This window comes from Xiphias gladius, chromosome 7 (genome assembly GCF_016859285.1).
Source record: "Xiphias gladius isolate SHS-SW01 ecotype Sanya breed wild chromosome 7, ASM1685928v1, whole genome shotgun sequence".
In the NCBI taxonomy this organism is placed as follows: Eukaryota; Metazoa; Chordata; class Actinopteri; order Istiophoriformes; family Xiphiidae; genus Xiphias; species Xiphias gladius.
This window is the reverse complement of record NC_053406.1, coordinates 20073773-20092128: the sequence shown is the minus strand read 5'-3', so window position 1 is coordinate 20092128 and position 18356 is coordinate 20073773. Positions and strand designations below refer to the sequence as shown.

General features: G+C 40.9%; 1 protein-coding gene across 2 annotated transcripts in view; it reads left to right on the top strand.

The window, feature by feature from the left end:
- pitpnm3 (PITPNM family member 3) overlaps positions 1-18356 on the top strand; it is an 84384-nt gene that overhangs the window by 55562 nt on the left and 10466 nt on the right. For both annotated transcript variants that reach the window (XM_040130046.1, XM_040130045.1), the window contains exons 6-13: positions 1732-1921; positions 2969-3091; positions 3816-4003; positions 7402-7559; positions 7803-7973; positions 13410-13607; positions 14317-14465; positions 17864-17980. In XM_040130046.1, the coding sequence (XP_039985980.1) occupies positions 1732-1921; positions 2969-3091; positions 3816-4003; positions 7402-7559; positions 7803-7973; positions 13410-13607; positions 14317-14465; positions 17864-17980 (1294 nt within the window). The remainder of the gene's footprint in view (positions 1-1731; positions 1922-2968; positions 3092-3815; positions 4004-7401; positions 7560-7802; positions 7974-13409; positions 13608-14316; positions 14466-17863; positions 17981-18356) is intronic.

Here is an 18356-nt window from a genome sequence, read left to right as displayed (position 1 = left end):
CTCGGCGGGAAAGCCCAACTTTGCACTCGTGGGGTAATACTGGCTACTCTCTTCTACAAAAAGTAGCTAAGGTCTGTCCAGAAAGTCACTAGATTTGTCGCTAGGTGCTGTTGAAACAAAGTCGCTAAAGGGGTCTGAAAAGTCAATAAATCTAGCGACAAAATGGCATGTTGGCAACAATGCTTGTAAACGTTCCCCTGATGACGCAGTACAAACTGTTTGTATGAATTCATTTTGAAAGAGCAACGACCATCACTCATTCACAGATGTTTGAGTTTGTAAGGCTGACCTCGCTGTTGCAGTCATACCAAAAATACATCATTGAGCTACACCGTTGCACTGGATGTTCCTTCTTTACATCAAACGTGGGCACTGTGGTTAACTCAGTCCCAACTACACCATCCTGCTGCCAGAGATACTAAATAGTATGTATTGATCCTTGGCTGAAAATAGTCCCTAATAAATGCACTGTTTACTCCTGTTTAAGTAACATTTACTTAAAACTACAGCGCCCATCTGCTTGAGGAAACCACATACACATTTTTAAAGATTTACATATACAGTTTGTGGCTTTTTTTCTTATCTGAATTTGAGGGTCTGGAGATAGAGTTGTACAGCTTATATATATATATAGCTTATATAAAGCCCTCTGCATAAAATGTGTGATTTCATGCTATATAAATGAAACTGACTTTGCTTGACAGTGGCAGCGGATGCATCTGGGGCTTAGTGCCAAAGGCTTTTTACGGGAGTTCAAACGTTTTGAGAGACAGATTTCAAATTGTTAGTTGTGGTCTTTTATGGGATGTGTTGACTATAAGAAAAATATTTGGTAACACCACTCTTATCCTTTAACGGTTTTTAAAGAAGGTGTTGGAAGGCAAAGCTAAATGTGTCACAAATCTATTTCTATATTCAACAGATTGAACAGAGATAAGATTATTGTTAATCTTTTAATCTAAACGATATCGGTGGGAACAATTGTGTACTTCCCAAAATGCTGCAATATACATATACATTTTTGTGTCAATGCTACATGTAAAGTGTCAGCCTTTGTACTCACACAGAGCTTGTGCCTTTTAGTTGTAGTGAGGTGTCCACGGTTGCTGATATTTCAGCCTTGGTGTGGCATTGCTGCTTCTACCTGTAATCAGAGCATCTGATGGATGGTGACAGGGTTGCCTCTGCTGCTCAAGGAGAGGGTGCAGGGCAACGCCATCTTCTACTGCTTCTCCACGCTGTCACATGAAGTGTCACACTTGATCTGTGCGTGCACTGTCACTGCAACACACACGAGCAAACACACGCATTCATTAATGTCTAGACAGCAGTGCTCTCATTGTGGTTGCTTCTTCACGTTTGCTTGTGTTTTATTCCCTGAGATAACATCCTTCTTCTCCTTATCTTGCCTGTGTACACACACACATACACACATCGTACCATTGTGGAAAAGCCTGGCCTCAAATCAGATAGAGTGCAACTTGAATAGATTGGATGAGACATTAATAGATGTAGGATAGTCAAGGAGAAGCGTATCATAAGGGGAACATTGTGAACTTTCTCTAACCTTCATATATTTTGACTTCACAGTGCATTAGGAACTGATGACTGGCATTTTACTAAGTTCTAAGAAAAGAAGCGATGATGTAATCTGATGTGTTTTTTCAAACCGTCCCCTCTCATCCATCCAACCACCCCTCCTTCCTTCCAACTTACCATCACCCCCTCCAGTCTGAACCCATACAGCTATGATGAGAGCTGTGTGTCCAGCAGTGTGGACCACCTACCCCTGGCTGCCCTCCCCCTCCTTGCTATCGTCTCACCACGCTACCAGGATGCCGTAGCGACCGTCATCGCCCGAGCGAACCAGGTCTACCACAGCTTCCTGCAGTCAGAGGATGGCCAGGGATTCTCGGGTCAGGTCTGTCATGCCTTCTTCTGGAGAGGACAGAAGACAAGTGCTACACTCTAGTCTCTCATCATTGAGTAATGGGCTGTACGCACTTTAATGGAAGTCATTGATTGTCAAAGGAAGTAAAGATTGCTTTTGAGTGGGATATATAATCTTTGGAAACTGGGAGCTCAGGCCCTTAGAGGACTCCAGCCTTTCTTCTATATAACAACTACTAGGCTTTTGTTAACATGCTGCATTTGCTAATGAGGGGATAATCTGTGAGAAGACTGTTCACAATTCAACTGAATTTAACAGCATTAGGTTAAGGCTGTGAAACACAACATCCTTGCTTAGCTTAAATCATAAAAAGTATTCTACTTCTAATTAAAAAAAACAGGTCAACGAGTGTCCAACGAATAATAGAAAGTTTTTTTTATTTCTTTTAGCTGCTGTAGTTCAGCTGCTGTTGTTGCTTTTTTGAAATGGAAAGCCTCACATTCTCCGGCTTTGATTGCGCATGATTGAAAGCCACTGGTCAATACAATCTTGATTAGCCAATTAGCTATGACAGTCAAGTAAGGTACAAGTTAACAGCCCCACAGGTGATTACAATGAAGGTAATTATTAGGAGCACTCACACAGTATTCCAAGACAGTTAGCCAAACTGCTTGCCTCATAGTGACAATAGATGAATTGCCTAAATGAGTGGGTTTTCCCCACCGGGTTGCTTGTAATTACAGTCTGAATGATATGTTGTGAACGCAGTATAAAAAAACTGCTTGCTATGTGAGTGAACAATATTGTCCTGCAATGCGATGCACAAAGGAAATGGAAGAGCTGCTCACTGCTGCAAAAAAATAAAATGAATTGTGATAACGGTGATAATTTTCAAAAATAGTATACTATGACAGTTAGTATAGAGTATGGGATTGGGACACATTGCGAGTCATACCTTCCTGTCCTATTAAAAAAAATTATTTTCTCTTTTTTTTTTAAAAATTCCATTCATACACGACATACATGACTGAGAGCACCATATGTCGAGGGCACCTAAATCATGAATTTCCCAAGCAGGTATGCCTGATGGGCGACTGTGTGGGAGGTGTGCTGTGCTTTGACGCTCTGTGCTTCAGCAACCACCAGAGGCCCGGCAGCCCCAACAACAGCAGCAGGAACAACAGCACTGAGAGCCTGAAGGTATGAGCTCAATGTTACAGTGCCAACATGATGATGAGTCACAGGACTGCATAGGGTTCGGGAGACTATGAACAGCTGGGGAAAGAAAACTTTACTGGTGTTACAGGATTAAGAGATCACTGCACATGATCAAGATTACATGCCTGTCTGATACCTTCTCTCTATACCTTGGCACGACTCCCTGTTCTTTCTAGTAATGCCAGTTATCAAGTACAACACCCCTGTTAAGAATGGCTTTTAGAAATGTCATTGTACACCAGTGACAATGTCCTAACTAAAAAACTATGGTTTTCTAAAGTCTCATATATAAACAGTCGAGGTTAATTTTGTGTTTTTAGTGGTTGATTTGACAGGGATCTCAGTTTTTTCTGAGCATCATTTTAAAGAGTTCCTGTGTTGTGCGTGTTACATATTCATTGTAACATTTGTGCTGTCCTGAAGTAGCTTGTCATTTTCTTTCTTTTCTCCTCCTGCTAAAAGTTGTGTGATCCCCACTCTCTCCCTGTTATTCCCTCTCTCTCTTCCCCTCCCCTTTGCCATTCAAATCCACTCACATCTAAAAGATTCACTTTTGCACAGGCACAGTCTTTGCCTCCCACATTTGACTGTTCACTTGGGAAAACGCATGAAACTCCCATTTGATTATGTGTAATCTCCTGGTGGAGGCACTGCTGTCAGTGTATGAGGCTTTACAGTAAGACGCACATCTCCTCCTTCCTCTCAGGATAACTCGGGCCTGCTCGGGGAGTCCAGCCCGGGTCTGAGCTCTAGCAAGAGGCTGAGTAAAAGCAACATCGACATCTCTGCCCCCAACGAAGGGCACGGTCAGGGTGGGCAGCCACTCAGCCGGAAGCAGAGCGACTCGTATGATGGAGATACATCTGCTACTGGCCAGCACAGCTTTTTTTCCAGGTGGAGCAGCACACATGAATATACTCACACACAGGGATGGGCGACATGAGGATATGTACTTTGAGACAATACAGGTTTGTCTGCTATCAGACATTGTGACTGTTTACAAGGACGTATTTGTCCATTTAATCTCTCTGGTGTATTAGGCAATTGTGGGCACTGTTGCAAATCAATGAACAGGACTGATTTGTTTGTACTGGAGTTTTTTGCATCACTGTTGTAAAGTACCCTGATTTTTTTAGGGTATTTACTTATGTATTAGCCAAAACAGAAACGTTTTATTATCCACTAATATTTCATTTTCAGTATTTCTTTTCATATGACCATATATATAAATATCATGGCATAAATTACATGTATCATGATAGAGGATTTATCCACATTGTTCACCTTTATCCACATACTCAAAACATGCACACACTGTGTTGACAACATAAGGCCCATCAGTGTCTACATGAATTTCATAACTTCTAAAGGTAACTTTACTCCTCTCCACTACTCTAAATACTGTACCTGACTGCATTTCTAGCCTAAATCTGATCTAGATTCTGACTTTTATCCTCAAAAAAGGTCCTAAACCTGAAATTAGCAATAATACTGCGAAATACAAACATAGTCTTTGGGGATCCGCAGACTTGGATCAGATGTCGGTCAGCGCAAAGCAAATAAACACCAATAGGATTATAAAGGCATTCAAAGGCAAAAAGCATGACTTGTTTTTTTATTTATGTTCTTAGGCAAAAAGGGACCTTACATGACCTACTGTACAATCATGACTAACCCCCAACATGGCAACAAAGTACATCAGACATCAGAGGAACAGGGTAGGATTAGAAATTCTGTCAGCCATTGCTGTCAAACAGCATTTGACGATCGTTGATGAGTGTGTTAGGGGTTCATATAATGACCCAGATTTCGAACGCCGGCCCTCATCCGGATTTTCCTGGAATGTGTCAACCTGTCTCGCCCCTGCTTTTTATCAATATTTGCAGCTTGAGTGCCCTGCCTGCCTACCTGCCTCTGCTAGACTATAAATAGCCTGTTTGTGCCTGTGCCAGCAAATTTGTGCGGGAGACGGAGCGCTGCGAGGGAATTTAGCTAGATCGGGTGGCTGGAGGGGGTATGGCTGCCATGTTGATTCACTTCAAGCAACCAGTGTTCCCATTCCGAATCACATGCTCCACTAGGCTTACACCATCACAGCCACACAGTCACGGAAGACAGGATCCCATCAATTCACTGTTTTGCCACCCTGTGTTCATTACAGTGCACCTCTCAACTTTCACCTCTTGTTACACTTCTGATTAAACCTGAGCCTGGCTGAGTGAAGGGTAACCACTGCTCCTGGATTTTCTCTTTTCCACTGCATGTCCCAGTGGATATTCCTTGTCACCACAAGGTTTTATTAAAACTCCTTTTCCCCGACATTATCCCTCCTATCAGAATGGCCTCTTGGATGGCTGTGTCTGGTTCACACCATTTCAGATGTTCCACATGCACCTTGGTCTGCTTTGGCCCTGACTGGGAATTGCCTGTGAAATCAGGCGAAAATGGTCTTAACACTGCTCTTATTACAACCAAAGAGAGTGCACTCAGTGCAGCAAGCATTGTGGCTGTTTTTTTTTTTTTTTTTAATGTTTACCATTTCTTTTACTTTACTTTGTCTCATTTTTCTGTGTTTGTCAGGGATGGTTGTTTTGACTAATTTCACTGATGTATAAAACAATGGCAGTAAAACTGACTTCTAAAGCTGAGAAAAAACAAACACTGAAACGCATAAATGGGCATAATTGACAAAAAGAATTTAGAAATCTGTTTAGTCTAAAGTGCTCAGAAAAACAAAAAAGATTATCTGTGGTTAGAGCAACTGAAAGGCTTGTCTATGCCTAATGCCCATAAGGAAATCTACTAGACATGCTAAAGCTTAATTGGGAGGCGTCAGTGTCAGATTTATTTACAGCTCCTATAGTAAATGGCTGGACCTTTGGGATGTGACAGATGTTTATTGCTCATAAAAACATGTCAACCATTCACTCAAAAACAGTTAGCAAATGTAATATATATCATGTTTATTTAACATATCAGTAACAGTTTGCAGTTAAATGAGAAATGCTGAAAAAAGGGCAATTCAGGCCATTTAGGCAGCTAACACTTACCTCTCTAGACCAATAGGCAAAATAACAGTTTCCGAGGTACGCTGTTATTAAACATTTTATGTGTCAGTGAGTGAAAAGTGCATTTACTCAGTGCATGGATTTTTGTTGGAATAAATTTAATAAGAACATGAGTCTATTTACAGAAGTAGAGAACATGTAGAAACCCAGTCCTTTAATCACGCTCATCCCTAATGTACATGTACTGTTTATGCAATAACTAATGCCCCAGAGGATCACTGTGTTTTCAGCCGTACAGATCCTACTACTACTTTCTTGGAGTTTGGAGGATGTTACTAAGTTTGAAGATATTTTACTAAAGTAATAGATTTTGGTGGGTAGAGAAACAGACAGATTCAGAGTAGGAAGAAAACAAGCTGGAGGACAATCAAAGCACTATTGATTTGGCTTTTTAAAGATGTCTGGAGACTTGGCTAATCCTTTCTCCCCGTGCCGGACTTAATGGGGAAATCTTGGCTCGCTGGAAAGCAGAGAGGCAGAGAGTCGAGGCTGAGACTGGCTTGGCTATTCAAACAGCTGTAAGCATGATGCAGCCTGCAAAGGCTGAATGAACAGCTGCTCAGGCTGAGTCATAAAGTCCCAGCACTGGCAATGACCCTGGAAGGTTGAAACAAGCCAGCCTACAATCAAATCAGGACAAAGCAAAACTTAAGATTTTAGATTAACCCCTGCTTCTCTCTGATAATAAAAACAAAAACTTCTGTTCCGTTATACACTCTTCCTCTAGCCCATAGGCTCAACCATTCTTTGTCATCAAGTTAAACACACTGGAATTTCAATGCTGAACTATGAATGAGGTTGAAAGGAATAGTTACACCCACAAATGATAGGTTTTGTATTACTTACCTGAAGCCACATTCGCTGGCTTTTACTTCATTCTTCATGGTGATCACAGCTTTTAAAAGAACAATATCAGATGTCCCCAAAAAGTATTGTGGCAGCATAGTGCATGTCTTAGATATCCACTGGAATGCCTAGTGCAACCCAATCATCACTACATTATAGCTAAATAAACGACTTTTCCAAAGTCCTCACATGCCCGCCTCCAGTCCATTGACTGGCCCATTGTGGCTTACAGTGGCCCTCCTGATAGTATGTTGTCAGAGTAGGCACCCAAATTTCAACTGAGGGCCCATGGCAACAGACAGTAAACACTGAAGGAAAAATACATGTTGTATATTCGATGATTAAAAGTCATATTTTATGTCCATGTCTACTCCCCAGTTTGACCAAAGAAAATGTAGAGCTGCGTGGCGGCAGGAGCACCAGTCTCGTGTTGAATCCTGGCCGATTCGACTTTGAAGTGTCAGACTGCTTCCTGCTGGGCTGTCCGCTGGGCCTTGTGCTGGCCATGAGACGCACAGTGCTACCTGCTGTCCAGGGTAAGAGTCAGACACATGCAAAGAATACATGTGAGATGCATCTATATTCTTCATATAGATGCATCTACAGAAGTTATGTGCACATGCCCTTGCCATAGACACACATGGATAACAGCGTCTTTTGTGTGTTCGCATTAGTTTCCAATAGTTTTAATATTGCTCTTCATTTGACACAGCTACACTACATACTAAAATCCCTTTGTCTAATGGCTTTGCCTGTCCATTGTGTTTTCTGTCCCTCAGTGAGCCAACTCCACCCAGCCTGCTCTCAGATTTTTAACCTGTTCTACCCCTCGGACCCTTCAGCCTCCAGGCTGGAGCCACTGCTGCAGCCTCTCTTCCACAAGTTGCCACCATTTGCTGTGCCACGCTACCAGCGCTATCCCCTAGGAGATGGACGCTCAATGCTCACAGGTAAGACGAGTGATTTGAAACCTGGATATCAATTTACCAGTTTGGGGAGATTCGAGAGCAGCTCAACCTGAATATTTCATTGGATAATCTATTTTCTGGTCTAATTGTATTGCCATATTTAATAACCTTTTGGATTTTACATTTCAAAGCTGGTGTGAAGCCTTTGAGGAATTTTGTTAGTGAGGATAGATTACAGCAGCAGAGAGATGGTTTGGTAATTTGAAGTTCCATGGGTGCACATGTACACGGTCACAGACACAGAATGCACATAGAGCCTCGATGCCATCTGTGCGGGCTCGCCTTGCGGAGGCAGAGTTAAATCCTGCCCCCGAAGCCTGAAGTTTGAAGTAATTATACTTCATCTTCTTGTGGTGCAGTACCTTTAGCCTGCTACAGCTCTCTGAGGATTCAGGCACAGTATGCGAGATATTAGTCTGCTAGATAGGGCACAGTCCTGCTGTAATCCCGCTGGAGGGTTTGGTTGTAGAGCCTGAGTCCTTAATGAGCCACTGATTTATTTGAAACATGTTTTAGCGCACTTTTGGGACATAGAGACTCACTCTAAACAGCAGTTATGACGCATCGCCTGGTTCAACTGCCTGTCTACCCACCTACCTCACTGAGAGAAACTAGGACAAGGACTGATCGCTTGTGCTAACAGCCTGTGAGCATGAACCCAGATATGAAGATAAGGCTTAGTGGTTTGGTGCAAGGCTTTAAAAAATTTAACACCCTTTTACTCAACATGCAGCCATTACAAACACAGTATGTATAACTCAAAGCCGATTTGTCAAATGTGCCATCTCAGTGATATGGAAAATAAATATCCATTTTGCCTTCAGTTATCCTTTTTACTGGGAACCTTGCAATATAAGATATTTAGTAAGATAAAACAGAAACAGATTATTTAAACATGGTCGATGCACAAAGAGTACTGACTTTTCATATGGCACATTTGTTTGCCATTTACTTGGAGAAAAGATTTTTTTTCTGCTATTTGATGCACAATTTATTCTAAATTTTTTTACATAAAAATATTTTACCTGAAATTATGTAGATGTAGATTTATTGATTGATTAATTGATTGATACATGATTGTCTTGCTGTTTCACGATGCTTGACATGCAGTGGCGTCTTTTAATCCCATGTGGGATGGGCAAAATATGGGGCATAACACTGAAATAAAAATTGACTGACTAACTTCAGCCCCATTCAGACACGCACCTTGCTATTTAAATGTGGCAATTGTACATAAAAAAATTTAAAAATCACAGTGACAATCTAGTTAGGTCCAGCTCAAAAGAAAATACTCTTTTTCCTTGATAACATTGTCTCCCAGCTCACTGCTGTGCCACCACTCCCTCTTTTACACTAGTTGCCAAATATTGCACGAGCATTGCGAATTTTTCCTCAATGCTTCCGTTATGTTTGAATAAAGCTTTTGCACAACATTTGCATAACGGAAAACTATGTGTGTGTGTGAATGCCAAAAAGCTATTAATTTTTACAGATAGATAGAGCCATCAATTTTACATATTCCATGTATGACAGTGGGTTTGTTAACCATCCATCTAACTAACTAACTCTCCCTGAAGCCATCATTGCACTGTACTTGAGATGTTTGATAAATCAGCTTCCATCAGTTTGTTTGCTGTTTAAACAAGTGACCCATGAGTAATCTTATGTATTGTTTGTATGTGACCTGTGTACACAAAAAAAATGTCTGACAAATGATAGCGAATCATGCAGTGTTTTCACCTTGGCAATCTGGATGCCCAAGCTGTGATTTATTAATTTAATCATGTTCAGCCAGTCACAAATCGGGATGCTTGACGCCTCCGACAGCCAGTAGTGCTGATAAAGGTGATGGAGTGTAAAAGCAGACACGCAGCGTAGGCTTGCAGCTATACCAGGTTTTAATTACGGGTCTGTATCCCTGTTGCATTGATCGGGCTTGGATGCTGTCAAATTATGTGTTAAATTAAAAACCATGGACAGGTTCACACGGGCAGAGGCAGACATACAAACACACTTGCTCACACAGACACACAGAAGAAACAGAGGCACAAATCACCCATTTCCTGCTCTGTAATATGGTAATTAGCCGTCATGAAGGCATGGAAAGCCAATCAAATCAGGCTCCTATGAGTATGACTTTGACATCAACACCAATCAACAGTGGAGCTTTTATTATGATGAATGCTGCTAATATAGAGAAGATGAGCCCTCTTCCTATTGATTTCCAGCTATGGCCCAATGGGAGATATGATCATCCAAGCTAGCACATGCACGTGGAATTATAGGTCATTCTTATCAGTATTTATCAAATGACTAACGGTGTTTTAATGCAAAGATGGTGGTGTATTTTGCTCCCCATTAAATTATATTGTTAATAGGATGCTAGTGTGGGTGGAGGCTGGGAGCGTGGCGAGGACTGGAGGGGAGGGTGCCGAGTTAAAATTCTCTTTCTGTCTCTTTTTCTTACAAAGACGTTTCAAGGCCAATGTCATCAGCTGTTTCACTGTCCCCTGCCTCGTGCTTAAATCATAATCTTTCCATGTCCATACCAGTCATTTCATGGGAGTGGTAACTTTAGATTTTATTTTTTACATCTCTTTCCTGGTAGCCCTTGCAGTTTTTTTTTTTTTAATCTCTCTCTGCTTCCCCAACAGACATCAATTTTATGTAAAATGCATCAGTCAATGCTCGCCTGCTCTTTCTCTCTCTCTCTCTCTCCCTCCCTCTCTAGCTCTCTCTCTCTGCTCATTGTGCTGAAAGAAAGAGAACCATGCTAATGTTCAAGAGACTGAAAGAGAATAAGGCTCCTCTGAGAGGTGTGGGACAGGGCTCATTATTGATAACAGATTGTAGCATGTGTGTGTGTGTGTGTGGGTGGGTGGGGGGGGGGGGGTGCTCTCTTCAATTTCTTAAAAACCTCAGAGCAAGTTTAATCCCTGCAAAGTACATACAATGGCCCCATCTTCGGCTATAAACAACATTTTGATTAGAGAATATGTGTTGAGATTTGTGTCACATTCAATCATCAACAGTGTAAACAGGGTGTTTTAATGTGGAGTTATTGACCAACCCTAATTCTAACACGAGAGAGAGTGGCATGTTATCTGTATTCTGCTGTGGGTGCCAATCTTCCATTGTCAGTTTCCGACCTAGTAATTTCTGAAAACCTGCTCCGGTTTATCTCAAAATCTGGCTCAGATATTTCACAACCGCAAAACCTATTAAAAATCAAAGATTTGACCAAATCAAGATATCTCTTCAATAGTATGCAGAAGAAGCAAATCATAAACTCGTCACTCTATGCCCAAGGCACCTACAGTATGAAGTAGAACCTCTAAAATGCAACCACAATATTTTCTGCCAGTCACATCTTGATGACTAAAAATCGAGGAATACAGTCAGTTTTATACCTTTATATCAGTTATTTATGATAGTAAAGGGTAAATGGCTGCATTTATATAGAGCTTTATCCAAAGCTGTGCATGTATGTACACAGAACCTTGATAGAGCCTACTTATGTTTTCTGTTCTAGGACTGAACCCAGTTTGCGTGTTCATTAAAGTTAAAATACTCCTTTTTGTTATTTGGTTATATGATACTTTATATAAAAGTCATATTTTAAACCTGATGTAGATGAATATAAACTAGCCAAACAACACTTAATCTGTAATATTTGGCTTTTCATACAAAAACATACTCACTACTTATTCGAAAGCTCACCCATTAGACAGAAAATTTAGCATCCAGTCTGGCAACACTGATACATACACAGTAAATGTCAAATTCGGTCATCTCCATCCTCCTAATAGTCCAAATGTGAATTGCTCTTTGCCTTGACTGGGGGAATTCATTAACCACACCTGATTCTCTGTCACGTCTGAGAGAGCGACTGTTATTCTGTGATCCGCTGCGGACGCCCATCCTTCACAGATAAAACACGCAACATGCGGCTGCATCTGACTGTCTATTTATAGCCATGCCAGCAGGCAGCGGGGAAGGGGTTAACCTGCCAATAACTGGCTGCTTCATGAACCGAACGGACTATTCTGAGTAATAAATTTGATACGTGCACATACAAACTGATCCCCAGTTACATATTTTTGAAAGCACGCAGGCACACTCACCGTCCACGAGTGGAGGTAATGTTTGGGATGCTAATGTTTGGGTTTAATTTGAGTGGAAGTCATGCAAACACAGAAAATTGAGTCAGAGGAAGCTGTTAGGAGAATCTGTTCCTTCCAGAGATGCAGCTCCCATAAAAGAGCAACCCAGACATGTTGTGTTCTGCTTAACATTTGCAGTCTAGCACACACACACATTTGCTCTCAGCTCCCCTAAACCATGGTGATCCCTGTACTAGCTCCCAGCTTGTACCTTATATCTGCTCCACCACATCAAAAGACATAGAAGGGAGCGAATAAATGACATGATACATAAGTGGGGTCATCTGTGCTTTGAGTCTTGGCTGGTTTGTGACATACATACAAATTGATTGGCAAAACATGGATTGGTTTATAGGTCATCAGTGAGGTCAATATTTCATCCGTTGCACACTGTGTAGCACAGCAGTGGTGTAGAGGCGCATTTAGACGTGGGTCAAGCCACTTCAAAGTGTCATAATAGATCCACAGCAACATATAAAGCCTAGCTAACAGGCTAATGAGTACTCTCCAGAGTCTGGTTGAAAAAAAAACATTTTGAGTCCCATAATTCAGGTAGGAGAGGAAAACTGTGTGGGAGTCTTTTCAAAGAAAGAGACAGGCCTTGTAGCTGTGTTGTACAGATTCCTGTTGTTCAGCTTTGTTAGGCAATACTGTTAGGTAGAAGCTGAATTACATTCACTGTGAGTGTCCTTTTGTCTCCAGGATGTTGTAGGGTTTAAGATAAATGTGCTTTTGAACTGAGCTGGTAGACACTTCAATTCAATTATTGATGAAATGTACTTCTTCTAGGCTCTGCCTCATAGGGAATGGCATGTAGGATGTCTGGTAGGACCAGGTCTCCGGGGAAAATTCCCCATTTTCTTATTATACAGTATTATCACCAAACAAATAGGAAAGAGCTGAATAGAGACGTGTCGGTGGGAGCGAAGAGCCAAACCTGATAAATTATTCTACTTGTCAGCAGGAGCCCAGAGCAAGATGCTTTTTGGGATGTCCAAAGCCAATACAATTGGATTTAAACCCACAGAGAGTAAGGGCAGCCTCTGACATTGTTCGCCTGCTTAGTGTTCGTCTTTAGTTTTCCTCAATAAAACATGAAGCAAGTCAATATACAGCAAGAGGCTGTCTTATTAGGCAAAGTAACAGCATTGATTTATAGATTGGGGCCAGTCAATTGGTGTGGGATCAAAGCATTTCCCTCCTTCTTCCCTCCCCGTTTGTCCTTGTCTTTTCTCTTTCCCTCCTCCCTCCCTAGCGGAAAGTATCCAAGGCCATCCAAATGTATTTTTGGAAGGTGAGCAAACTCAAGGAAGTTCAGCTTCTCAACAGTCCTCTGAGACACAGACTGAAGGAGGAGGAGGAGAAGAGGGAGGTCGCAGAGCCAGCATGACCAGTGTGGAAAGTGAAACGTCAGTTTGCTCCATGGGTCAGCTGGGCAACACCATCGCAAACAGTGAGTGGGAGGGAAAGAGAGTAAAGGAAAAAAATTGTCTTGTCTCATTTATTCAATTATCTCCAATAGGAGAATTCAGATTTATGAGGTTTCACAACTCTTAAATTTCCTCATTCAGTGGTGGAAGAAATATTTAGATCCTTTACTTAAGTAAGTGCAGCAATACCACACTGTTAAAAATATTACCAGCAAAATGCACTTAGTAAGTATACAACGTTAAAGTGTTCATTATGCATAATGAAACCTTTCAGAGTGTTTGGATCTTCAATATTTTCATTGATGACCACATGTAAATGCATAGCTCCAACCTAATCAGACACATAAGTGAAAACACCTATGTGGGTGTGAAGGGCCTTTCATCTATAATAATGCCTTATATTTTATCAGTTGATTATATGTTTTGTGTATGAAGTCAAAGTAACTAGTAACTATACCTGTAAAAAGCCTTAAATGTACTGGAATAAAAGCACCATAAATTGCAAATACTCAAGTAAAATCCAAAATTGTAATTAAGTACACTTTAGTAAATATACTTGTTTACTTTACAGCACTCTCCTCATTTTTCTGTGTGTGTGTGTGTGTGTGTGTGTGTGTGTGTGTGTGTGTGTGTGTGTGTGTGTGTGTTCGTGTGTGTGTGTGTGTGTGTGTGTGTGTGTGTGTGTGTGTGTGTGTGTGTGTGTGTGTGTGTGTGTGTGTGTGTGTGTGATAGTTTCCAGTAGCTGGTGGGGCTCCAAAAGGCTGGACTATGCTCTGTACTGCCCTGATGTGCTGACCGCCTTCCCAACAGTGGCTCTGCCTCACCTTTTTCATGCCTCCTACTGGGAGTCCACGGACGTAGCAGCTTTTGTTCTCCGGCAGGTAGGAGGGCCTTAGAGGAAGCCTTACTGTTTTTCCTCACCAGAGTTTTACAGACTTGGAGAACTACGATCTAAATAGTTACCACACAAATATTACCAATATACATTTTGAAAGTATTTTTTTGCCATAGAATATACTTTATATGAATTTTTGAGTAGTTTTGTGTGAACGACGAGTATACTTTACTGCAAGCACCCGCAGGCAGCTAGCATCATCTAAAGGCCATTTCCGCATGAAGTTTCACCACAAGACGAAGCTGTTTGCAGGGAAAAGATTACAGCTTGGTGCTTAAGGATGCATTACAGCTTCCGAAACTGTTGACTCATATCTCAAAAGCATGAACTTCTCAAATCAGAGGAGAGGTTGTGTGAGCAAATTGCTCTGAAAATAGATGAAACGAAGTAACAAAGGACAGCATATTCCAAGTCTCTTGCTCAGGCCTTAGCTCTGTCTTCCGTGATGTATCAGTTGTGGTCTGCTCCAAGTCCACAGCCTTTAGGTTTTTTTGCATCTCGGGCATGTCGTTATAACCACATGAGAGCAGCGGGAAGCCACTTCATGTCACTCACAATCCACTGAGGTCTTAGTGAGAGGTAGCCTTTATGTGATGCCAGATGTTTTTGGTACCCCCGGTCAGAATTTCTGTTACTGTGAATGTTTAAGTGAGTAGAAGATAACTTGATTTCCATAAGGCATATTTTTATTTCCATCTTTTACAGTTTCATATAACAAAACAGGAAAAGGGCCCGAAACAAATATCTGGGCATCCTGTGTGTACAGTACTTAGTAACACCCCCTTTGGAAAGTACCACATCTTGTAAATGCCTCTTGTACCAGCTAAGAGTCTTTCAGTTATTGTTTTGGTAATTTTCACCCATTCTTCCTTTCAAAAGGCTTCTAGTTCTGTGAGATTTGTGGACCGTCTTGTATGCACTGCTCTTTTGAGGTATATCCACAGCTTTTTGATGATGTTTAGGGTCAGGGAACTGTGAGGGCCATGGCCAAACCTTCAGCTTGCGCCCTTTGAGGTAGTCCATTGTGGATTTTGAGGTGTGTTTAGGATCATTATCGTGTTGTAGAAGCCGTCCTCTTTTCACCTTCATCTTTTTCACAGATAGTGTGATATTTGCCTCCAGAATTTGCTGGTTTTTAATTGAATCCAGCTGTTTTTTGAATAAAAGTAAAAGTGCATGTCTGTAATCTTCAGAAGTTCAATGAGTGGTGGCATTAGGGGTTTTGTTAGGATTTGAAAAGGTCTGCAAATGTGTTTTCAGTTTAAGTTAAGTCTTCTCCATATTTCTCTAATCAACTTACTTAAGTCATAAGGACCCAAGCTTTGATCAGAAGTCTTTTGGTGCCACCATTGCACATTTTTCTAGTACTAGGTAAGAATTAAACCATCTACCCACTGAACTGCCGATGAATATATCACATCTGTAACAGTGATTACATTCACATGTTATGTGTATTTGTCCATCTGTGATATACACAAGGATGATCACTGAATCCTCCAACACGAACAAAAAAACAGGACAAAAAAAACTTGATCATTAGAAAGCAGAGCTCCGAGAAAAGAAAAAAAGGAACTTTTTTTTCACCCTGCCACTGTCTGCTGCAGCATGGCTTCTTTGTGAAAAAACGTGAGGGGAATAAAGAGAGCATTTAGGAAATGAGGAGAGAAGAGAGACGAGAAACCACAAAACTACTACACAAAAACTAAAAAAAAAAAAAAAACTACAGAACTAAAATCCTCAATCAAACTATTGTCATGTAGAAAGTCACACAACTGATTGCAGATTGTTTTCTCAAGGATCTTAGAGACAAAAGGGACGGTTAGATATAAAGTAGGTCTGTAGTTGGCTTAAACACCTGGATCAAGAGTATGCTTTTTAAGGAGAGGTTTAATTACAGCATTTTTAAAGGACTGCGATACATAGCCTGTTAATAAAGATAGACTGATCATATCTAGTAAGTGGGGTCTGGGGTCTAAGAGACAGGGTGATGGTTTAGATGCAGAAATCGTTGAAGTTTGTTGGTCGGTGCCGGTTGAGGGCAGGAGGTGGTGAATTTTGCCTCCAGTAGTTAGAATTTTATCATTTAAGAAGCTCATGAAATCGTCACTACTGAGAGCTGTAGGAATACATGGATCAATGGAGCTATGACTCTCTCTCAGCCTGGAGAAACCGAGGGTTGTTTTGATTTTCCTTTGCTAGAGATGAGTAATAGGTTGCTCTGGCATTACAGAGGGCCTTCCTATATGTTTTAAGACTATCATGCCAGGCTAAGTGGGATTCTTGCAGTTTGATAGAACGCCATATCCTTTCAAGTTCTCGCGTAGTTTGCTTTAATATGCGGCTTTGGGGGTTAAACCATGGAGTTAACCTCCTATGTTTTATCATCTTCTTTTTTAGAGGGGCAATAGAGTCGAGTGTCATTCTCATTGAGCCTGCAGCACTATCATCATGATGGACAATTTGGGAGGGAATAAAGTTAGCATAGGATTCTTCTGTTATATTGAAACATGGCGTTGAATCATGCTGATGGAATTCCCTTAATATAGCTACAACACTATCAGATAGACGTCTAGTGTAGGAGTTTTGCCTGATGGCGTGAAGTCCAGTGATAGGAATTCAAAAGTTATTAAATAATGGTCCGATAAAAGAGGATTCTGTGGAAACTCTAATAACTGTTAAATTTCAGTGCCATATGCCAGAACAAGGTCAAGGGTGTGGTTAAAACAGTAAGTGGGTTTATTTACACTCTGGGAAAAGCCAGTTGAGTCTAATAATGAGGTAAATGCAGTACTTGATAAAAACTCTGAGAATTCAGATAACAATTCAGTGTATGGTCCAGGAGCGTGTTACACTATAACAAATAGAATTGGCTCCAGGTTGAGTGTGACAGACTAAAACCGGGCTTTCAAATAAATTGAGATGGAGTTTAGGTCCAGGGTTTATTAATAGACTTGACTCGAAAATGGCTGCAACTCCATCTCTGAAGGAAGGTGAGTGAAGAAATGTGAGTATTAATATGACTGGGGGCAGAGGATTCATTTAGGCTAACATATTCTTCATGACACAGCCAGGTTTCAGTAAGACTAAATAAATCAATATGATGATCTCATATGAGTTTTTTTACTGATACAGCTTTAGATGAGTGCGATCTCATGTTTAAGTCCACATTTAATTCTCCTTTTTTGTTGTACTATTGCAGTGGAGTTGTTCATTTAGGTTTGTATGTATAACTCCTCTTCAGTTTAAATTTAGAATAACTAATTTATTTGATTTTAAACTAGAGTAATTACTGATTGGCTAACCTGTCTGCTTAATAGAAAGATGTGATTTCATGGCTTGTGTGTGCATATGCCTGCTCCTATACACATACGTGTTTATTTGCAGCTCATGCGATGTGACTGTGTGAAGACCCAGGAAGCGGGCAATTTGGACTCGGCTCCATTCTCTCCCTCCAGCCCACGAGAAAAATGGCTCAGAAGGAGGACACATGTCAAACTAAGGGTAATAAATAAGTCAGTGGTTTATTTTGTAGAAATATACTCCTAGTTTGCTCCGGTGGCTAAATCGCTAAGAGAAATGTGGATTTTTGGATGTCAATTAATTTTTAGACGCTTATATTCAAAATTTATGTGAACAAATTTGTGAATATTTTAACAAAACACTGGCTCGGATGCAAGATATTACACAACCAGGAATATTGTTTCTAACGTGCCTCTCATTCTCAGAAATACATCCACCCACACAAACACACACACACATGCGCATTTTCAGCTGCAATGGCTTTGCATTCATTCAGACCAAAAATATAGTTATCATTTACTCCTGAAGTTGCAGTTCTTTAGCGATGTGGTCCACGTGAATGGTCTGTGGTCTGAAT